Below are 23,870 nucleotides of genomic sequence, written 5' to 3'. Positions count from 1 at the left end.
TCTTCCAAACATTACCTATACCGATCCGCCCGGATATCCTGAAAACCTGGCAACGGAAGCTGTTACGGTTTTTATGGAGGAGCAGACCCCCTCGCGTGGCACGAACGGTTTTGTACCAGTCCAAAGCGCAGGGAAGTTTGGCTCTGCCCAACCTACTCTGGTACTACGGGGCTGCCCAACTGCGGCCTCTTATTGATTGGCATCGCCCACTCGACGACAAGCCCTGGGTTCAACTCGAGCAAGCTTGGCTATCTTCTATGCCATTGTCGGCGTTGATTTGGCAACCCAATAAAACCTGGAGGTCGCCTGTGACCCTTACCCCCTGCGCCCGACAAACTCTCAACGTTTGGCGTCAGTGGAAATGTCAGCTGGTGGGTCCGGAGCTCTACTTTTTACAGAGTTCTCTCTTCCATAACACTCTCTTTCCACCGGGTCTTCCACGTCACGCATACCTAACCTGGAAAACGAGAGGTATCTCCACATTCTCCCAGGTACTCCACCACGGCGCAATTCTCTCCTTCACTCAATTGCAGGACATTTTTCACCTATCCAGTGCCGAATTCCTACCCTACATGCAAATGCGCCACTTTCTACTTCAACTACAATCCCAGGGGTTGTTATCGACTCGGCGCTCCCTCTTTGAAGGCTATTGCTCCACTACTCAGCTACCAAGGGGATTTGTCTCTAAACTTTACAAGCTATTGGCGTCCCGCCCTACGACCAAACCGGCGCACCTAAGAGCTTGGGAAGCGGACCTGGGTAGGTCCCTCTCTGATGAAGAATGGGACATTGTCTTTCTTCGAATGTCACGGGGTCTAGTCTCCGCTCGGATATCGGAGGCTAACTACAAGCTCCTATATAGGTGGCATTTCACCCCTCTGCGTCTCCACCGCTTCTCAACCAATCACGATCCCAACTGCTGGCGCAATTGCCGTCACTTAGGCACTTTCTTTCACATGTGGTGGGACTGTGCCCTGATACAGAAAGTGTGGACCTATGTTTCGCAGATGGTCTCTGAGATCCTGGGCCGAACAATCGCTCTTCAACCTGCTCAGGCCCTTCTTCATCTCCCAGATGAGGACCTCCCAACGCCGGCGCAGACATTTATTCAGCTGGTGTGCACGTCGACTGCTATGGAAATTGCCTACTCATGGAAGAGGGCTCAACCGCCTACGCCCACTGAGATACTGTCACGTTTGGATAAGACGTGTACTTTGTATCGCCTAACTGCGTTTAAATGTCATCGCCTCGCTAAATTCTATCACATATGGAACCCCTACATTTCGTGGAGGCCGCTCCCGCTACCGCCACTTTTCTACCATTCCTGACTGCCTGGCTGGATGCTGCACGGCCTGGAGTACACTGCCATCCTTTCCATCCTCAACGCAAGCCTGTTTTTTCGGACTTTTTTCGGACTTTTTTCCTTTCTTGTTTTTACTTCTACTTTTCATTTCACATATATATATATATTTTTTTTTCTCTTATGATACTGAGTAGCATGACGGGGGGGAGGGGGGGAGGGTGACCATTGTAACTTTTGTAAATCATGCCATGTACCCATTGTTCTTGTACTTCTTGTTTTCACATTGTTCTGTTGTTTGGATATGGCAATAAAAATTATAAATTAAAAAAAAAAAAGAGAACCTAGCCAAGGGGCTCATCAGACCCTCTACGTCCCCTGCTAGCGCCGGTTTCTTTTTTGTAAAGAAGAAGGACGGCTCCTTAAGGCCATGTATAGATTACAGTGGCCTGAACGCCGTTACCCCGCAAGGACCGGTACACTCATAAGTGAGTTGTTCGATCGGCTCCAGGGGGCCCAGATTTTTACTAAATTGGACCTTCGTGGGGCCTACAATCTCATCCGTATTTAACCTGAAGACATCTGGAAGATGGCGTTCAATACGCGAGATGGGCACTACGAATACATAGTTATGCCCTTTGGGCTCTGTAATGCCCCGGCCGTTTTTCAACAAATGATGAATGAGATCCTCCGAGACCTCCTATACTCCTTTGTCGTAGTCTACTTGGACGACATCCTGATTTTTTTCTAAAGACTTGGAATCCCATCGCTCTCACGTCCGGACTGTTCTTCAGCGGCTTAGGGACCATCATCTCTATTCCAAGCTTGAGAAATGCCTTTTCGAATAGCCCAGTCTCCCCTTTCTGGGCTACATCATTTCCCGCCAGGGATTCACCATGGACCCAGAGAAACTCCAAGGAATTTGTGACTGGCCCCAGCCTGTTGGTCTACGAGCCCTGCAAACGTTCTTGGGATTCATGAACTATTACCGTCACTTTATCGCAGAATACTCCACGCTAGCAGCTTCACTCACCGCCATGACTAGGAAAGGATGTAACCTCTGGGAGTGGAGCCCTAAAGCCCAGTCTGCATTCCAGGCACTTAAAGAGGCCTTTTGTACTGGTCCCTGTCTCCGCCATCCGGACCCAAACCACCCCTTCATCGTGGAGGTCGACACATCCGCTATTGGCGCAGGGGCGATCCTTAGCCAATACTCCTGTTGCGTCCGTCGGTATCAGACGGCTTCAACCTATATGCCTCACCTTTCTTCCTTCTCTCTCCTCAAGCCTTGGGAAGATGGCTGCTGCTGCGTCTTCAAGCCGCTCTCTCTGGTGTCCCCGGATCAGCAACGGCGATGGTGTTCACCATGATTTTCCTGAGGGCCTCCTAGGGCACGCGCAAGCACGCCACCCACGTCTATATTCACATCATGGCAGGAACCTCGGAGGCATCCCCTCCGAGTGACGTTATCCCAGTCAGATATTTAGCCTGCCTTGCTTTTGCTAACAAACCGAGTTAGCAAGGATTGGACTGCTCCAGTCTAAGCTGCTCTGCCACTTCCTGCTATTGCTGGAAGCCTTCTCTGCCCTTCGGGGTAATCTCTCTAACCTGGGTACCCGCTCCTCGGGGGCCCTTCTTCTTTATTTCAGTTACCTATCCTGGGACACCGGGTACTCGCTCCTCGAGGGCCTGCTCTCCCTATTCTGGTGCCTGCCATTGAACAACTTCTGCCTGACTGGAAATCTATCACAGCTTCAGCTTCAGTGAGTACTAACCTTCTCAGTCTGTCTTCAGCTTCAGCTCTCCGCTCTACATCCGGGACCTGTTCCTGCTATGCCGCGCTGCCTACCATCTACTTGAGTGTGAGACTGGTCTCCTCTACTGAGAATCACTGGACTGCTTCACTGGGTTACCTCCACTGCTGCCCACTCCCCAGGCAGTGCCATCAGCTGTATAATAAATTTAACTTCTCTGTGTTGTCATGTCTTGAGTCTAGCCTAGTACTGTGGTTCCTCATGGGGCTCCTCCCCGTGGGAGTGGCCAAAACCGTGGTACCCAAGAATCCATTCCAACACCTCAAAACCACAACAGATTGCTAACTCCAAGGATTCGGCTCAGCTCACCGCTTTGCAGGCCATTCTGAGCCTGGCCCAGCAAATCTCCGAACAGCAGAATTTGTTGGACAATTTGACTGTTGCCTATAACCAGTTACACGCACAGATGAATACACCAACTACCTCAGGTAAAGAAGTTACACCACCAGAAGTGACGGTCAAGTCTACAGTACCTCTATCTGCTCCAACACGCTTCGCGGGTGAAATTTGGAAATGTAGAGGATTTATTAATCAATGTTGCATGCACTTCTCTCTGCAACCTAATAATTTCCCTACAGCGTATGCCAAGACCACCTATATCCTTTCGTATCTGAACGAAAGAGCGCTGGCTTGGCCCTCACCGCCGTGGGAGCGTAATAACCCTATCCTGAATGATCTTGCCGGGTTTCTTGAACTGTTTAAGTCAGTATTTGATGACCCAGCCTAGTACTCGACAGCCGGATCAGCTCTGGTTCATCTAAAACAAGGCAACAAACCTTTACCAGACTTCGCCATTGAATTCAAGACGTTGGCTTCTGAATTACATTGGGACCCTAGGTGCTTGAAAAACCTATTTTTTGAAGGCCTGAACTCCTGGTTGAAAGATGAGCTGGTGGCTCCTGAGATGCCCGAGACCTTAGCTGAACTTATGAAGTTGGCAGCAAAGAATGATCGCCGAATTCATGACAAAGTTCAAGAGGTCAAGAGTCCCAGAAAACCACTCCAGGGAGAGACTCAGGTCAAGTCTGTACCCAGGCCTACACCCCCAGGTCCTGCTGCTGGCAAAGAAGAACCAATCCAATTAGGCCAAGTCATTTGACTTCAAAAGAGAGATGATTCCAAAAGAGGTCGGGACTATGCATGTATTGTGGACAAGCTGGTCCACTGGCAAGCTTGTCCTATATGTTCGGGAAACTGGTAGACCTAAGTCCTGTGGGAGGACTCTTCTTAGGTCTAACCGCACCCTCTCCTCCACTCTCTCTCCCAGTATCTTTAATCTGTGGGCCTTTGGAATTTCAGACCCTTGCCTTAGTAGACTCTGGGGCGGGGGGAACTTCATTTTTAAACGTCTAGTGGAACACTTGTGGATCCCTACCACTACTAGGATGCCTCCATTACTGTTGTCCTCTATTCATGGAGATCCCTTACCAGGTGAAGTAACTTTGCTTACAGAACCAGTGAACTTACGTACCGGTGCTCTTCATATAGAGACTATTTCCTTCTTCGTGCTAGAGAAGGCCATGCACCCTTTGGTAATTGGGTTACCGTGGCTGCAGAAACATATGCCACAATTCAACTGGACCACTTTGGAGCTTTCACATTGGGGTCCAGATTCTCATGGCAAATGCTTAATGGAAGTCTCTCCAATACCCTGCATGCCAACTACCCCGTTGTTGCCTGGGTTGCCGCCTCAATATGCATCTTACCAAGATATATTCTCAAAAGAAGCTGCTGATGTGTTACCTCCACACAGATCCTATGACTGCGCAATTAATTTGAAGCCAAATACGGAGCCACCCAAAGGAAGGGTCTATCCCCTCTCCATGGTGGAGAATAAGGCAATGTCGGATTACATCCAGGAGAATCTCCAGAAAGGCTTCATAAGATCTTCTAAGTCTCTTGCTGGCACAGGATTCTTCTTCATGGGGAAAAAGGATGGAACACTACGTCCATGCATTGACTACAGAGGTCTGAATGAGATCACCATAAAGGACTGCTACCCTTTACCACTCATCTCAGAGCTATTTGACAGGTTACAGGGAGCCAAGATATTCTCCAAGCTTGACCTCAAAGGAGCGTATAGTTTAGTTCACATCCATGCTGGCAATGAATGGAAGACGGCTTTTAATACCCGGGATGGACACTTTGAATACCTGGTGATGCCCTTCAGCTTGTGCAACGCCCCGGCTGTCTTCCAAAACTTGATGATCGACATTCTGCATGATCTACTCTACAAATATGTCATTGTCTACTTAGACGACATCTTGATATTTTCTCAGGATCTGCAATCCCACCAAGAAGATGTCAAAAGAGTTCTGCAGAGACTTCGCGAGAACCGCTTATATGCCAAGTTGTCTAAATGTGAATTTCATAAAGAATCCGTACCCTTCTTAGGATACATTGTCTCAAACAATGGTTTCCAAATGGACCCTCAGAAGCTTGAGAGTATTCAAAAATGGCCACAACCCATGGGCCTAAAAGCTCTAAGACGATTTCTGGGATTTACCAATTACTACCAGAGCTTTATCAAAAATTACTCTTCATTAGAGATGTGAATCGTGTGATCGATCGTCTTAACGATCGATTTTGGCTGGGGGGGGAGGGAATCGGATCGTCGCGGTTTTGTTTTTTTTAAAATCGTGAAAATCGTAAATCGGGGGAGGGTGGGAAAACCGGCACACTAAAACAACCCTAAAACCCACCCCGACCCTTTAAAATAAATCCCCCACCCTCCCGAACCCCCCCAAAATGTCTTAAATTACCTGGGGTCCAGTGGGGGGGTCCCGGTGTGATCTTCCACTCTCGGGCCACGGGTGCGTTAATAGAAATGGCGCCGGCGCTACCTTTGCCCTGTCATATCGTATCGTATTGCCGTATTGCAAAATGGCGCCGGCCGTATGGCCGTATTGCAAAATGGCACTGGCCATATGGCCGGCGCCATTTTGCAATACGGCAATATGATTCGAGTGCAGGAGGTCGCTCCCGGACCCCCGCTGGACTTTTGGCAAGTCTTGTGGGGGTCAGGAGGCCCCCCCAAGCTGGCCAAAAGTCCCTGGGGGTCCAGCGGGGGTCCGGGAGTGATCTCCTGCGCTCGTGACGTCGGGGGACAGGAACCAAAATGGCGCCGGCGCTACCTTTGCCCTGTCATATGACAGGGCAAAGGTAGCGCCAGCGCCATTTCTATTAACGCACCCGTGGCCCGAGAGTGGAAGATCACACCGGGAACCCCCCCCACTGGACCCCAGGTAATTTAAGACATTTTGGGGGGGTTCGGGAGAGTGGGGGATTTATTTTAAAGGGTCGGGGTGGGTTTTAGGGTTGTTTTAGTGTGCCGGTTTTCCCGCCCTCCCCCTTCCCCCGATTTACGATTTTTGACGATAAATCGGGGGAATTCCTATTGTATTGCGCCGCTAACGATTTTTGACGATTTAAAATATATCGGACGATATTTTAAATCGTCAAAAAATGATTCACATTCCTACTCTTCATTGACTGTTCCATTAACAGCTACGACTAAGAAAGGAGCCAACACTGCCAATTGGTCTATGGAAGCTGTGACTGCATTCCAGAAGTTAAAGACGCCTTTCAAAGCAAACCATGTCTCCGCCATTCGGACCCTACTCGACCCTTCATTGTGGAAGTCGATGCCTCTGATGTAGGTGTAGGGGCCGTGCTAAGCCAGACCGGTAATTCAAAGATCTTACACCCCTGTTCATTCTTTTCCCGACGCTTCTTGCCAGTGGAGAAGAACTACGGTATTGGGGATAAACAATTGTTGGCAATAAAAATGGCATTCGAAGAATGGCGCCCTTGGCTTGAAGGTGCTCAACATCAGATTACTGTTTACACTGATCACAAAAATCTGGGGTACCTCCATCATGCTCAGTGCCTTAACCATAGACAGGCGAGGTGGTCCCTGTTCTTCAACAGATTTGACTTTGTGCTGAAATACCACCCTGGTGACAAAAATGCCAGAGCAGATGCATTATCTCACTCTTTTCTCTCAGAAGACATACCTGATGAACCTCAGCATATTATTGACTCGAAGAGAGTGATTCTCACAGCTACACATCCGGTACCTCCGGGCAAGACCATTGTACCCTACAATCTAAGAAAGAAATTGCTAAGATGGGCTCATGATTCGAAACTGGCCGGACACCCTGGTCAACGGCGAACACTGGCCAAGATACAAAAGTACTATTGGTGGCCCACCATGAAAGAAGATACTCTAGCTTATGTGGCATCCTGTGCCAATTGTGCCAGACAGAAACCTCCACCTTGACATCCTTGGGGCCTGCTTCAGCACCGGATGAGCCCTGGACTCACATTGCAACAGATTTTGTGGTGGACCTGCCACTTTCCGGAGGAAACAACACCATTTGGGTTACAGTCGACCGATTCTCGAAGATGGCTCACTTCGTGGCTCTCCCTGGCTTGCCATCAGCCACGGAACTTGCTAAGTTATTCATCACTCACATCTTTCGCCTACATGGCATGCCTAAACACATTGTTTCTGACAGAGGAGTTCAATTTATAGCAAAGTTCTGGAAAGCCTTGTGTAAGAATTCGACATCACACTTGACTTCACCTCTGCGTATGATCCTCAGTCGAATGGCCAAACAGAGAGAATGAATAGAACTCTCAAACAGTTCCTCTATGCCTATATCGGTTCACGACAGAATGACTGGGCTGAACTCTTGCCCTGGGCTGAATTTGCCATCAATTCTCATCCAGTACCATCTACTAGATCTACACCATTTGAAGTGGTCTACGGACGACAACCTTTACCACTTCCACTTTCTGTGTCATCTCTGGCAGCTCAATCAACTGCCATACACATCCAGCAGCTCTGGAAAAAGACTAAAGAGATGCTTCAAAAAGCAGGACAAAGAGCAAAGAAATGCTATGATGCTCACCATAGCAAGGCTCCTGAATTCCTGCCTGGAGATAAAGTTTGGCTGTCTACCAAACATCTGAGACTTAAGCTTCCATCTGCTTGATTTGCTCCACGCTTCGTTGGACCCTTTCCTATTCTCTGATGATTGGGCTCTCTTAACTATAGTCTGCGACTCCCTCCAGCCATGCGGATCCACAATGCATTTCATGTGTCGCTGCTGAAACCACATGTTCTTAGCAAGTTTTCCACCAAGACACCTGAACCATCTCCAGTTGATGCAGAAGAAGACATCGAATACAAGGTTGATGCCATCCTTGATGATAGAAAGAGAGGCAGAGCTTGGGAATGCCTCCTGTCATGGGAGGGATACGGACCAGAAGAAAACTCTTGGGAACCTTTGGTTAATATCATGGACAAAGAGATGCTCCGACAACTTCATCGATCGCATCCTCAAAAACCTAGACCAGGTAGGGGATCTGGAGGGGGCCCTTTGAAGGGGGGTACTGTTGCGTCCGACGGGCTCAGACAGATTCGACCTCTGTGCCTCAACTTTCTTCCTTCTCTCTCCTCAAGCCTTGGGAAGATGGCTGCTGCCGCGTCTTCATGCTGCTCTCTCCAGCGTCCCCGGATCGACAACGGCGCCGGTGTTCGCCATGATTTTCCTGAGGGCCTCCTAGGGTGCACGCGCGCACACCACCCACATCTATATTCACGTCGTGGTGGGAACCTCAGAGGCGCCCCTCCGAGTGACATCATCCAGCCGGATATTTAGCCTGCCCTGCTTTTGCTAACAAACCAAGTTAGCGAGGATTGGACTGCTCCGGTCTAAGCTGCTCTGCTGCTTCCAGCTGCCGCTGGAAGCCTTCTCTGCCCTTCGGGGTAATCTCTCTAACCTGGGTACCCGCTCCTCGGGGGCCCTTCTTCTTTATTTCAGGTACCTATCCTGGGACACCGGGTACTCGCTCCTCGAGGGCCTGCTCTCCCTATTCTGGTGTCTACCTACCACTGAACAACTTCTGCCTGACTGGAACTCTATCACAGCTTCAGCTTCAGTGAGTACTAACCTTCTCAGGACCTGTACCTGCTATGCCACGCTGCTTACCATCTACTTGAGTTTGAGACTGGTCTCCTCTGCTGAGAATCACTGGACTGCTTCACTGGGTTACCTCCACTGCTGCCCGCTCCCCGGGCAGTGCCATCAGCTGTATAATAAATTCAACTTCTCTGTATTGTCATGTCTCGAGACTAGCCTAGTACTGCGGTTCCTCACGAGGCTCCTCCCCGTGGGAGTGGCCATCACCGCAGTACCCAAAAATCCACTCCAACACCTCAAAACCACAACAACTCTATGAAGGGAGCCCTAGTTCCATGCTCATTCTACTCCCACAAGTTCTCACCCGCAGAACGCAACTATACAATTGGGGACCGCGAGCTCCTGGCCGTGAAGCTCGCCCTCCAGGAATAGCGCCCCTGGCTTGAGGGAGCTCAGCACAAGTTTACCATCTTCACAGATCATAAGAATTTGGAACACCTTAAAGAGGCCCAGCTACTGAATGCATGGCAAGCCCGCTGGGCCTTCTTCTTTGCGCGGTTCAACTTTGAGTTGCATTACCACCCGGCCACGAAGAACCTCTGCGCCGATGCGCTTTCATGCTCGGTAGATCCTGAAGATACCTCCGAAATTCCAGCCCACATTATAGATCCCGCGTATATCTCCCTCACAGCTACAACCACCGTGCCACCCGGGAAGATGGTGGTGCCCCGTCGCCTCAGAGAGCAAGTACTGCGCTGGGCCCACGATTCTAGACTTGCTGGCCACCTTGGTTGGGCCTGGACCCTTGAGATGCTCCACAGGCATTATTGGTGGCCCAGTATGGTGAAAGATTCCTGGGATTACGTAGATTCCTGTCACATCTATGCCCAACAGAAGATGCCCACAGAACGCCCATGGGGTCTTCTCCAGCCTCTTCCGGCACCTACAGAATCACGGGCTAACCTTGCCACTGACTTTGTCGGGAAATTACCCCCTTCCAAGGGAAACACAGTGATTTGGGTCGTCATCGACCGTTTCTCCAAGATGGCCCACTTCATTCCTCTGCCTAGCCTGCCTTCAGCTCCCGAACTGGGGCGCCTCTTCTTAACCCAAGTCTTTCCCCTCCATGGGCTCCCACAGGAGATCATGTTGGACCGAGGTCCACAATTGACTGCTAAGTTCTGGAGGTCTTTGTGTCGCAGGTTCAATATCACTTTAAAACTGAACTCCACCTATCATCCTCAGGCGAACAGCCAGGCTGAACGGACAAATCTATCCTTAAAGGCCTTCCTCCGGTCCTATGTAAACAACCAACAGGACAACTGGGCCGACCTCCTCCCATGGGCCAAATTTGCACATAATACCCACGTTGCAGCCACCACAGGGAGCTCTCCGTTCCAGGTTGTCTACAGCCGGCAGCCCCGTCTGCCGCTTCCAGTTCCTCTGAACGTGCCCTCTCCAGCAGCTCAAGCAACCGCTCAGTCCATTCATTACCTTTGGGAACAGGTCATTCAAAGACTGGGTCAGGCCGCTGAAAGGGCAAGGAAGATCGCTGATGCCCATCGTCGTGCGGCCCCCACGTTCCTTCCTGGCCAGAAAGTATGGCTTAGCAGCAAACATATCTGACTTTGTCTACCTTCCCAGAGGTTGGCTCCGAAATATGTGGGTCCTTTCCCAGTTTTACGGCAAGTGGGGGCCGTCACTTATCAGCTTTGCCTACCTGACAGCTTAGGCATTCACAACATGTTCCATGTCTCGCTTCTCAAGCCTCTTGTCATGTCTTGGCCCTTGCAACGACAGCCACCTCCGACTCAAGTTTCCGCGGAACCGGAAGCTCACTTTCAAGTAAAGGAGGTCTTGGAAGTCCGTCGAAGGAAGAGGCGCTGGGAGTATCTCCTGTCATGGGAGGGACTCGGCCCCAAAGAAAACTCCTGGGAACCCTCTCACAACATCCTGGACAAGGAGCTTCTACGGACCTTCCATCAAGCGCATCCTGAGAAGCCTAGACCGATGAGGGGGAGGCCAAGAGGGGGGATACTGTTGCGTGCCCCGGCCACGCTAGGGCTGTGGCTGGCCCTGCTTACCTTCCAGACCCAGCCTCGACAGCTCCTCCGGTCTCTCCTGCAGTTGTAGCTAGCCGCCTGCATCCTCGGGCTTCCAGTCCCTCGGCCTCCACAATTCTGGATCCGGTTCTCTCCTGCTCCGGTGCTCTGCGGCCCTCATGGCGCGGAGAGGCCCGCGCCACGCCTTCCTCGGGGTGTTCCCTTAGGCGCGTGCGCAGAGGTTTGACCTTTAAAGGCACTGTGGCGGGAAACCGCTTCGTGGCACCCAGTAATGATGTCACCTGAGCCCCCCATTCCTTGCCTTGGCAACGGGTCGTCACACAAAGTGTGAGTTAGTTGCCTCCTCATGCTTGTTCCTGCGTTCCTGTACTTGTTCCTGTGTTCCTCTGCTTGTTCCAGTGTTCCGGTGTTCCTGTGCTTGTTCCAGTTCTCCTGAGTTCCTTCGTTGTTCCTGTGGTCCTTCCTGAGTTTCAGTGCCTGTTCCTGTCTTCCTTCTTCGAGTGGTCCTAGGTTCCGCATCCCAGGTTGTACCCTTCTCGGGCTGATACTCGGTACTGACCCAGGCTTGCCTTTGACCACGCTTGGACTGATACCTGGAATTGACCTTTGCTTGCCTTGACCACGCTCGGAATGATACCTGGAACTGACCTCTATCTGCCTTTGACCTCGCTTGGACTGGTACCTGGAACTGACCCCTGCTTGGCTGACCATCCTCAGACAGATACCCTGGCTTTGACCCTTGCGCTCCATTCGGACACTCTCTTCGCTTCCCCTGTGACCACCAGGTTCGCCTGCTTTGATGCTACCAGCGGCCTTCCGCGAGCTAGACCAATAGGTGCTACCTACCTGTCCGGAGGACCTTCTGTTCCTGCTACGTTCCTGTGGTCTCCAGTACTCTCTGTTCCGGCCTGGCTCGTCTGTTCAACGTCAGCCATACACCCTTACTCCTTGTGGGCACACCTCTCTGCCATCTCTCCGGGAGACCCCTAGAGGCCCACCTAAGCCCAGGCAGCCCGGGAATCCAAGGGCTCAACCTGCGGGGACCCCGGGCCGTTATTGGTGAAACTCCAGCTTGCCTCTGTCTCCTTGTGTGCTCTGCCTCCTGGCGGCAGGCACCCCCTGAATTCCTTCAGAGGGCTGTACCTATCCTGCGCCAGGTCAAGGATCCACCTCCAGCGCAACACCCACAGCCAGTTGGGTTTTCAGGATATCCACAATGAATATGCATGAGATAAATGTGCATATATCGAGTCTCCCTGATATGAAATTTTATCTCATGCATATTCATTGTGGATATTCTGAAAACCCAACTGGCTGTGGGGTCCCCAGGACAGGTTTGTGAAGCCCTGGACTACATATTTACCACCCTTTCTATTTACACCGATTCAATATTGTATTATAGATGTAGTTTATGCCTATTGCAGACATCATCCTATGATGTAACATGCTTTGAACTCTTCTGCTGGAAAAGCTTGAGACAAATAAATGACAATGATGCTGCTTCTTCAGGCCAGAAAAAGGTCAATATTAAAGAAGGAGGGGGCAGAGTGTGATTTGATAATCTTAACTAAAAGCCCAGATAGAAGCAGGAGCCAATTAATATTCATAAAGAACCAGAAAAGGCTCCAAGATGCAGTGACAGTGCTCAGTGTAAAGCTCCTCCCGCTCCTCTGTGATGTCATCAGGCTGGGCCCAGCAGAAGAGGAGCTCACGTGCTGCAGATGGAGAGATGTAGATTCTTTTTTTCCTTCATGCATTCATTTGTAGTTTAACAACTGGAAATCAGAAACCTTCAGTCTCAAATATAAGCTTATGCTTTTCTCTCCTGCTCCTGAAATATCTCCGGAACTGCACTGCAAGCAACAAACACTCAGCTCTTCCTCAGCCCGAGAAAGAGCCTCCAATTCATTTCTGATCCTAAAAGCAGAGAGGAGAATGCCTGCAGGAGCTTCTGTTCAGGTAGGAGATTGCCCCCCCAACTTCCTGTCCTCTCTATACAAACCTTGCTGCGGCTTTCTAATCTGCGACACTGCAGAGTCAGTCCTGACTTTAATAGGACTCCGAGCAGAGCTGATGCACAGTGTGTACGCGGTTTCCAGTTGCTATAAGCCTGCTCTATGACTGTGAATTATTTACACCCAGCAAATTCTTTCTCTGCCCTGCTGAGCCCCAGCACTAGGTGGGTCTCATGATGGAGGTGATGCAGAAGGTGCCGAGTGTGTTTCTGGTTTGTCTTTCAGATCCCGGTGACCTTTGAGGACATTGCTGTCTATTTCTCCCAGGAGGAGTGGGGGTATTTAGATGAAGGGCAGAAGGAGCTTTACAAGGAGGTGATGAAGGAGAATTATCAGATGCTCAGATCACTGGGTAAGGGACAATTTTACATAGGAGTGCCTCCAGCTTGCTGATACAACCTATTATTTTGCTGTGACTTTTATTTTCAAGTTTAGTCTGTGACTGTAGGTTGCCATGATTTGGGTGAATTTCTTATTCAAAGAGGTGGATAATGAATCTAAATAGATAATTGTGTGTTAGCAGCCTTGGGACATCTTGATAAAGAGAATCATGGTTATCCTGGTGAGATTCGGGTGAAAAGTGGGCGAGTGCTGCTGTGATCACGCAGGGGCTGTTTTAAGCTGTGGTAAAACAGCGCATTCCCATGGATTTTACCAAACCGCAGAGCCTGAGTCTCTGAATCAGGGGCGGGCAGTTCCGGTCCTCGAGGACCGCAGACCAGTTGGGTTTTCAGGATAGCTCTAATGAATATGCATGAAATAGATTTGCATAACGTGTATATATGCATATTCATTAGGTATATCCTGAAAACCCAACTGGCTTGCGGCCTTCGAGGACCGGAACTGCCCACCCCTGGTCTAAATCCTGCGTTGCTGGGGCTGGCAAAGAATGTGCCATCTCTGCCCGGGACAGCACTCGGTCACCACAGCCATGGAGCAGGGTCTTAGGGGTCCCACAAGCTGCTGTTGAACCCCTTTCCACCCCCAGGCCACGGTCCCGGTCCTCCTCTTTGTCATTTCTAATCCTTCCCCTGGCTTATCTCTCCCTCTCTTATCTAGCGCGGTGCACCGCCAGTGTTTTCATGGCCTATTTTTTGTTTTATTTTTCTTTTTTAATAAATGAACCAAACAAACTGAAATGTGAAAAAAAAAGAATTAAAAAATGGTGTCTGGTCTGGGGCCTTGATCCCTTTCTCTTCATCCCCACCCTCTCTTCATTAAAAGTGGGATTTTTTTTTGGGGGGGGGGGGGGTTTATATATATATATCATCCTCTTTCACACACACCCCCACCATCACCCGACCTCCTGCTCAGTGTCTTCCCCCATCTGTGGGCCCCCCCCCCCCCCCCCCCGCTGGTGCCATTTCCTTTTATGAAAGAAGCTAATAGTGCAGGCCTCAGGTCAGCCAGTGCCTCTCCCCTCACCCACCCAGACCTCCTGATTAGTGCCTTCCCCCCTCCGTGGGGGTCTCCATGGGACAGGAGTGATCCGCAGTCCCTCCTCCCCCGCCAGCGCCTTTTCCTTGTATGGAAGAAGCTGATGATGGTGCAGGCCTCAGGTCAGCCAGTGCCACTTTAGATTCTGCTGCTGCTGCTGCTGCAGAATAATATTCAATAATTAAAACTAATAAGGATAGAAAACAATCCCTGTTTCTCCATACCTGAGAACTTTTAATTCCAGTCACCTTGAGATGGTCATGAATTAGTTGTTCTCTAGCACACATCACCCTCATATGCTCAATTTACTCTTTCGGATAGTAGAAAGACTAGGGGGCACTCCATGAAGTTAGCATGGGGCACATTTAAAACTAATCGGAGAAAGTTCTTTTTCACTCAACGCACAATTAAACTCTGGAATTTGTTGCCAGAGGATGTGGTTAGTGCAGTTAGTGTAGCTGTGTTTAAAAAAGGATTGGATAAGTTCTTGGAGGAGAAGTCCATTACCTGCTATTAAGTTCACCTAGAGCAGAGCTTTCCAAACTTTTCACGTTGGTGACACACTTTTTAGACAAACATAATTTCGTGACACAGTAATTCAGTCTACCAGCAAACCAGAAGTTAAAGGTTAAACGAACAAAATGTATTTCAACAATTTATGTATGTTTCCTTAAATATATACATAAATAAAATGTTTCACAACACAACCTATCTCATAATAAATATTTGCAGGCTTCCACTTCCTCCATGCTGATCTCGTACATTGTGAGATCCGCATAGAGAAAGTGCTACTCTTGCACATTCCCAAAGATTACATGTGCCAATCACTAAAAAGTAATTTTTTTTTTTACCTTTGCTGTCTGATCTTAGTTTTCTAATCGGTTGGTCACAGGCTTTTTTTTCCACCTTTCCTTTCTTGTTTTTTTGCCAATTCCTTTTACAGGGTCTTTTTTTCTATTTCTTTTCTCTCCATCTGTCTTCCCTCAAACACACAATCAGGTTCTCATTCTCACACGCTATCTCACACATTCTCACACACACAGGCTCTCACTCACATGCAATCTCACACATCCACAGCTCTCACTCTCACATGCCTCTCTCTCATACATACATAAATACTGTCTCTCTTGTGCACATGCTGTCTCACTCTCACACACACAGGCTCTCTCACTCCTACATGCTCTCTTGCTCAAGCACAGGCTCTCACTGGCACATGCTGTCCCTCTGAACGGGTTGCCGAAGGATGGGCTCTTCAGAGGCCCTGATCTTCCCTGGCCGTGACATGGGATCTGCAGCGGCCCTGCTATCGGGTTTCCTCCTCTTCTCGGGCCGTCGCGACGTGGGATCCACAACGGCCCATTAATGCTGCTCTTCTTCTGTACGCAGCAGATGCTCCTCCTCCTTCCTGCCCACGCGGCTCCGGCAACGTTTTTCTTCCAGGGTTGCACAGGCAGGAAGGAGGAGGAGTGAACGTGACCCTTTTCTTCGGGCCGTGGTGATGTAAGCTCCACCACTGCCCGCCGATCTTCCTGCTATAGTTCCCTGCTTCCGCCGGCCCTGTGGACCGGGCGACACACCTCCACACTACAGGCGACACACTAATGTGTCCCGACACACACTTTGGAAAGCTCTGACCTAGAGAATAGCCACTGCCATTAGCAATGGTAACATGGGATAGACTTAGTTTTTGGGTACTTCCCAGGTTCTTATGGCCTGGATTGGCCACTGTTGGAAACAGGATGTTGGGTTTGATGGACCCTTGGTCTGACCCAGTATGGCATTTTCTTATGTTCTCATGCATACACATAGTACCCCTCTCTCACTGATGTGCTTGCTTGCTGTGACACAGATGCTTACTGACACACATGCTCTCACTCACGGCCTTATGTATGCTTTCACACACATGCTGACTCATTCACTCTCCCTCACACACATGCTCACTGACATACTCGCCCTGTCACACTCACACATGTTCAGTGGCACACAAACTCTGGCTCATCCGTCCAGTCACGCTCATACACATGCTCAGACTTATGCACACTCACACATGCTGTCATTCTCTCCCTTGCACCCATGCTCACTGACACACTTGGACTCTAAACGCTCACACATGCTGACGTGCACACCCTCACTGCCTCATACATTCAGACATGCTCACTTATGTTTGCTTTTCTCCCCCTCTGTCTGTGAATAAGTAAAAATACATTTTTACTTACATTGGTCAGGGAAAATTCAGGCAGGGCCCAAGAAAGGAGAGTCTGAGTGGGCTTTAGAGCAGTGCTTCTCAACCTTTTTTCTGTCGGGACACACCTGACAGATGGTTCTCACATGCGTGACACACTGAACACATGAACATCATAGGGCTAAATGTAAAAGTACACTTTGCTTGGGGCCGCTGCTGCCGCCGCTATTTTTTCATGTGGCATGCCTTTCTTCTTCCCGGCCCCCCCACTGCACGTCACTTCCTGTTCCGGGCCAGGGGGGCAGGTGTGGGAAGAAGAAAAGGCCCAGCTGCAGTTGCCATCCTCCACCTACATTGCTGTCGTTCCATGAAACCGGGGCTGGTGCTGTGGCGAAAATACAAAAGCAGCACTTAGGTGGATGGCTGCTGCTGCTGGTGTCCACGAGCAACACCTGTCACGTGATTGGGGTGACCGGCCCACCGGGGCATGCCCGAAGCCCCGATAGGCCAGTCCGCCCCTGGTTGCTCCTAACATGTTTCCCTTCCAACTATTTCCTCCACCCACTCGGGTTGCCAACTGGCTCCAGATTTTCAGCACAGGTTGATCCAGTCCTGGTTTTACCCCATTGCATGCTGGGACTTATTCTGATTTCCCTATTGCATTCCCCAAGAAAATAAAAAAAATTATATAAGTACCTGCATGCAGGGGAGTAAAACCAGGACTGGATCAACCTGTCCTGAGAATCTGGAGCCAGTTGGCAACCCTACCACCCCTTTTCTTATTTTCTCAACCTCCCCCCTCCCTAAAGTCCAACAGCTTACTCTCCTCCCCCTGCCCCCAAGCATGGGTTTCTCCTAACCCTCCCCCCCCAACCACCCCCCCCCCCCCCCCCCCCCCCCACTTCCAACTATTACCTCCACCCACTACTCTCCCACCACCCCTCTTCTTATTTCATCATCCTTTCCCATCCTCCCCCCATGAAAAAAGCAAGGAAATCTCCAGTTCCAAGGACTGCAAGTATCAGAGTACTGGCATCCATGAGCCCGGAGACTACCACCCTAGTGTGGAGAGAATTTAACTGCAACATGGTTGCTGAGCTTGGCAGAGGTGTGTGCTATGTGTGCTGCCTGCCCTGCTCTGAAAGCCTGGGGACCCCGGACACTAGGCTGGCAACCCCCAAAGACCACCCATACCAAGGACAGGATCCAACGCAGATATAGAACATTAAAAAAAAAAAAAAAAGAAGTAATTCTTAAAGAAATAAAACATTTATTATCAACACAGAAAACAGAATGTACAAGAACAGATATCGGAGCCTTAAACACAATTCCAGACCGTTCTGGCACAGTCCAAGAGGGAATGGTGCTGCTCATCCAAAATTGTCCGTCATCACCTTTCTCCTTATTTCATTCCCCCTTGCTGTGTGTTGCGTTCGTGCCTGTTCTCGCCTTCGCTCCATCCTCTCTACCTTAGTGGCGACTCCCTTCGGCTCTGACGGACAGATGCTGCCGCGGCTTCTCCTCGCCACTTCTCCCCAGAATCCCCGGGCTGGCCTGACGCTGCGGATCCGCCATGTTCCTGATGACGTAAGGGCGTGCCCGCACGCGCTCCAGAGTTTGTACCGGCAAGGGAGTGAACCTCGGGGGCGTGTGTCCGTCCCCCCCCCCCCCCCCCCCCCCATAGTGACATCATCCGCTTCCAACTTTAAAAGGTCTTCTTGATTTCAGATTGTTAAGACGGGATCCGGTACTCCCTCCTCGAGGGCCTACATCCCTGAATGCTCAGAAGATTCCTTACTACCTGGAAGCGATCGCAGACGTGAACACAGTGAGTTCTATTACAGATAGGAACCGGTACTCGCTCCACGAGAGCCTATGTTCCTAATCTCCGAAGACTCCCTTCTGTCTAAGATGTTATCGCAGGTACGGAGATCATGAATTATTATTGCAGATAGGAACCGGTACTCGCTCCACGAGGGCCCATGTTCCTAAAACCCTTCAAAACTCTCTTCTATCTCAGAAGCTATCGCATACCTACATCTTGTGAGTTTCTATTACAGATTGCAGATAGGAACTGGTACTTGCTCTAGGAGGGCCTATGTTCCTAAAACCCTCCAAAGACTCTCTTCTGTTCCAGAAGCCATCTCATACCAGATGTTGTGAGTTCTCATTCCAGACTGCATATAGGAACCAGTACTCGCCTACGGCTCCTGTTCCTGAATATACTGAAGACTCTTTGTTGCATAGAAGCCATTACAGATATTTACAGTTGTGAGTGTATCATCTACTACTGGTTATGTATCCAGCATACCCTGTCTACTCACTACCTATAGTCTCTCTCTACAGCTCAGCAACCCAGAGATCACAGTTTCAGGATCGGAGGGACTTCAGCCCTGCCGGGCACATCAGCTCACTACTGCCACCTCTGGTGGTTCTACTTCCTGTCTAATAAAAGAACTCTCTGTGTTTGTCTCCATACTCTAACCTAACCAGTGGTCCCTCTCAGGATATCCTCCTGGGGGCGCTGTCATCTGCCATCGGCCCAAGGATTCATCAATTTCCATTAAGTGTTTATTCCTTACACTACTAGAGCGGTATCATACAGACTGCCACTCTGAGGGAGCCAACCCACAACAGATCATTAACTCCGCCTATGGAGTATTACAAATTGCTAGCTCCTCCCCTTGGGGAAGCAGATCCATAACAGATTGCTGCTCCTCCCCTTGGGAGGAGCTGATTGATAACAGATTGCTAACTCCTCCTTCAACGGGAGTATCCAGCAGCCAGATTTATAACAGATTGCTGCTCACATCTGCTTGCTCCACCCATCAACATAGCAGAATTATAACGGATTGTTAACTCCGCCCTCCTGGCGGGTTGATCGCTAACACTGTGTTGTTGCTTTCTGGGGTTGGAGCGCACACCTCTGGCTCTGCATCCTGCTCGATGCCATGCTGAAGGGCTGTGTAGTACAGGATACAGCGTGCTACCACAATATCTGCTACTTTTTCTGGTGAGTGTTGGAGAGCCCCTCCTGCGCGGGCCAGGCACCAGAATCTACTTTTAAGTATACCAAATTACCAAATGTGCGCTCCATTACCCACCCACCCCCCACGGTTTTGTCGTGAGCCTCCTGATATTTTCTTTCAGCAGCATTTCGAGGCAGTGCCAATGGCGTCACAGGTCAAGGCTGCTGACCATAGCCAGCGTCATCTGTAGAACACACAAAAAAATACAGTTATATCTTTTCAAAAACAAAGTATGTTTTCTCTTCCTGAAAGTTCCCTGCCATCTTCACCCACCCCTGCGAGCTATCCACTGAAACATTTTGTCGTGCACGCTGGCTACCCAAGACCTGGTACACCCTTACGATTCTGCTTTAGATGCTCAGCACTGCACGCTGACACGTGTGGCATATTATTAGGCATGATAGCACCCCGTGTAGCAGACAGCATGTGTACAATGATGCCTCAACTAAAACCTGACTGTAGGCTTTCCGATACATGTTTGCTCCAATAACTACTAATCAGTTAAACCTGCCAGCTTACATTGAAGGGTCCCAGGGTATATAATACTATAGTCTTTTTTTCATGCATGTATGCAGAAATGCAGGTGAATAACCAATTTAGTAGTCACTTTGGGCATACATGTACCACAAAGCTCATACTAACTAGCCTTTTATTACCTCCTCTGCACACTTCTGAGAAATATTTACAGTTTTAAATTGCACACCCTCAACCCCACATTCTTTTTTTTTTTTTTCCAAAATAATTTTTATTATAAATTAAATTAATGCAAAACAACACAGCTTACAAATACAGAAATCAAAAACACAATACATAAACCATAGTATATCAAACAGAGCCAATACTATGAAACTTTTAGAAGTCATTCAGCTTACGTGTTCGATTGCCAGTATTACATGCAAATATTTCCCTTGACATAACTCTCTATTTTATAAACAGTCATACCCCAGTCACACACCATTCATACATTTCTCCCACCCATTACAGGAACCTCCATTTAAGACCAGATATGTTTATAACCAGTATCAATCAACCCAGCTTGTAAATCTTTTGGAAGTAACGCATAATAGGCTTGCCAACAAGCACAGTACAATTTATCAGGTTTCCGTGTGCCACTGAGAAAGTCCATAAATTCCATTTGTAGTAGTAATACCATTCTATTTGTCCACACTGCTAAAGTAGGCATAGCCATTGGGTCAGTCCAGTCCGCCAGTATGGTCCTACATGCGAGCATAATAGCAAGACGCTCAAATTTTCGTTTTGAATTATTACCAGGTAAGTCTACCAAGTGGGAGCTAGCCAACAATATATGCCCGGTAACAGGTATAGGCACATCTGAACATTTAGTAATCGTCTGAAACACAGAGTCCCAGAAGGTTGTTAATTTTGGACAGGTAAACAATCGATGGTATAACATCCCATCCGTTGTTCCACATTTACTACACAAAGAAGTAGATGCCAACTTCATTTTGTTTCTGCGAACATCATCATAATAAAAACAGTGAAGTATTTTAAATTGGACTTCCCGTAATCCCAAGTCAGGTAAAGACACAAACAGCGCCTTAAAGCAGGATTTCAAATATGATGGTGTGAGTTGTATTCCTATCATATTAGACCAGCGAGTTGCCAAAGAGTCCAAACAGGCAACTTTAATAAATTTTTTCCCTAGCTTTTTCCAACCTGCGATTGAATTAGTCATACACGCTGTATCAAATATATTTGTAGCAAAGTTTGATTCAGCAGCTAACACCTCAAGAGCTCCATGAGAAAGGTTGCAAGTAATGACGGACCTGTAAGTAAGCGAAAAATTGTTTTGCTGGGAGTTGATAAGTACGAGCCAAAGTATCATAATCCAATAAAACATGAGAAACAGGATCAAATAAATGAAAAGCAAACATTAATCCACGATTTGCCCAAGATAGATGGAACCCTTTATTCTCAATCCCAGGAAGAAAGCCACTTTTTAAAAATTTTTTATAACTTACCCGGCAACCAGCCTTCACCGTATTTCCCTTCAGCGAATTGCTGTGCCAGTGCTGACTGTGCCAGGATGCAGCAATCATGGCTGCCACCTGGGAGCTTTACCACCACGCTGGGAATCTTCGGTTCCGTGTTACGCGCCACTTGCACATTGAGGGAGAGGTAATGCTTTTGATTCCGGTGTGCCCACCCCTTTTCCATGGGGTACAGTCGAGAGCTCCCATCACGTTTGGCATACCGGCTCTATCGAAAAACACTCTCTCTTCATTTGCTGCCACTCCCGAAGCTGCTGCTGGGGGGGTACCTGATGTACTGCTTGACCCTCTTCAGCATGGCCCTCGGTACCTGGGTGAAGTGACTTGAGAACGTCTGTTGCTCCATTGCCAGCCACCACAGCCACTTTGTTCTGGAAAGAACCGGTGGCAAGAAAATGAAGGGCTCCGGGGCAGCTTCACCAGGCCTGGGGATGGCATGTCCGCGATCTGCGAGGGGGATCAATGTCCTCTCTCAGCTCTTCATACAGGCCCGTGATAGCCCTGGATCCTGGTCTGCAGGTCCTCGCCACAACCGACTCCGGCGTCCCCGGCAGCGTGGTCCTGAGGCAGCGGATATTCCGCTGCCTCCGTAACCTCCTGTGGCCTGTTCCAGTCGGAACAGCCTGCTCCTCAGGATCCCTCCTCCGCCCGCTCCCTCGTGCTCCTCTCTCTCTCTCTCTCCTGCCACGCCCTCTTGTCACCTGCCAAGCTTTCTGCTGCTGTCGTCCTATGGCGAACCCGCATCAGGAGCAGCTGGACGCAGCCAGAAATCTCCATCGTAGAATCAACGCCACAACCGCAGGGACACACAGCCACACCACACCAACGGAATAAAACGACCCTCCCCCGAATCGGCACTGCCACTTAACTCGTGCCCTGACCTCGGCGCTAAAAAAAACAAACCTCGCATTAAAAAAACCCAAAAACCCCAGCACTAGCATTTCTGTCTTTTAGCGCCGCTCCCTGCATTGCCCGTGAATAAATAATCGCTTCCTTTGCATGCCATTAGCATACACTGCTGCAGGAAAAAAAAAAACGCGGGTCGGTAAGCGTCTTTGTAGGTGCTTTTTTCTCCGCACACAAAACCCTTATTACCTACCCTTATGGGGATTTGCGCGGGGAAAACGTGCGTCCAAACTCGCGGCAGCTTCAGTGCACCTTCGTGCTTCGGGCCCCGAGGCCTGGCGGGTGTCTGATTTGTAACCTTCATTTGCCACCTTTTCTCTGCGGGCTGGATCAGTGTTACGAAGAACCGGTTTCTGAAGGCCACTGCTCGGGACTGCAGCTTCACTGGGCTTTTGCCTTGCACCCCACTAGTGCCAGAGTACTTTGGTTTTTTTTGTTTTTTTCATTCTGTGAAATGAGAATGACCAGAAACCGTGTCTTAATTTGTTTATTTTTTGACTTTTGCTGCTGTGCATGTCTTTTTTTTCTCCTCGTTATTGTTTGGACTTTTTTTTTTCCAATCTCGATGAGCAGCGATTAAGTTCGGTGGATTTACTGTTTTGTTGCCTTTTATTCTGGTGCTGGCATTTTTGGACTTACATTGAACTCTTTCTTGCATTGGGAAAGAGATTTTCTTTTTTCTCTCCTTCCCTTATTGTACATTAAATGTTCTTAGTATTGTACGCAGTCCTCTGATAACCTTTTCATGAATTTGTTTCCAGAATTTTCTCATTAGACATTTGCAAAAACTTTTTCTTTTGTTTTGGGAAGTTTGTTACATGGAGGGAGAATTCTATCCCTATTTGTTTTTTTGTTTTTTTGAGAGAGAAGATCCCACTGGCGCAGTTTGCACGTGCAGTCACTCTAGGTGGTGGCTTGGGATAACACAATAATGCCGTCCAGTGTGTCCAGCAAGTTACTGCTGCTCCATGCAGCTTACCCTCACGTTTCTGACAAGGATAGAAACTGCCGCTCTGTGCAGTTAACCCCATACTTTCCGTTAAAGTTTGCAACTGCCACGCCATGTAGCTTATCCCCATGATTCTGTTAAGGGCAGTAACTGCCAATCCGTGCAGGTCACCCCCACGTTTCTGTTAAGGGCAGTAACTGCCGATCCGTGCAGGTCACCCCCACGTTTCTGTT

General features: G+C 49.1%; 1 protein-coding gene across 1 annotated transcript in view; it reads left to right on the top strand.

Annotated features, from left to right (window-relative positions):
- Positions 1-12,812: 12,812 nt before the first annotated feature.
- LOC115083874 (oocyte zinc finger protein XlCOF6-like) overlaps positions 12,813-23,870 on the top strand; it is a 28,053-nt gene continuing 16,995 nt past the window's right edge. The window contains exons 1-2 of the mRNA XM_029587926.1: positions 12,813-13,066; positions 13,348-13,474. Of these exons, the coding sequence (XP_029443786.1) occupies positions 12,920-13,066; positions 13,348-13,474 (274 nt within the window). The 5' untranslated portion in view covers positions 12,813-12,919. The remainder of the gene's footprint in view (positions 13,067-13,347; positions 13,475-23,870) is intronic.

The sequence above is a fragment of the Rhinatrema bivittatum genome, chromosome 2 (assembly GCF_901001135.1).
Source record: "Rhinatrema bivittatum chromosome 2, aRhiBiv1.1, whole genome shotgun sequence".
Taxonomy (NCBI): domain Eukaryota; kingdom Metazoa; phylum Chordata; class Amphibia; order Gymnophiona; family Rhinatrematidae; genus Rhinatrema; species Rhinatrema bivittatum.
The sequence above is the reverse complement of the archived record's forward strand: the minus strand, read 5'-3'. Positions and strand labels throughout refer to the sequence as shown.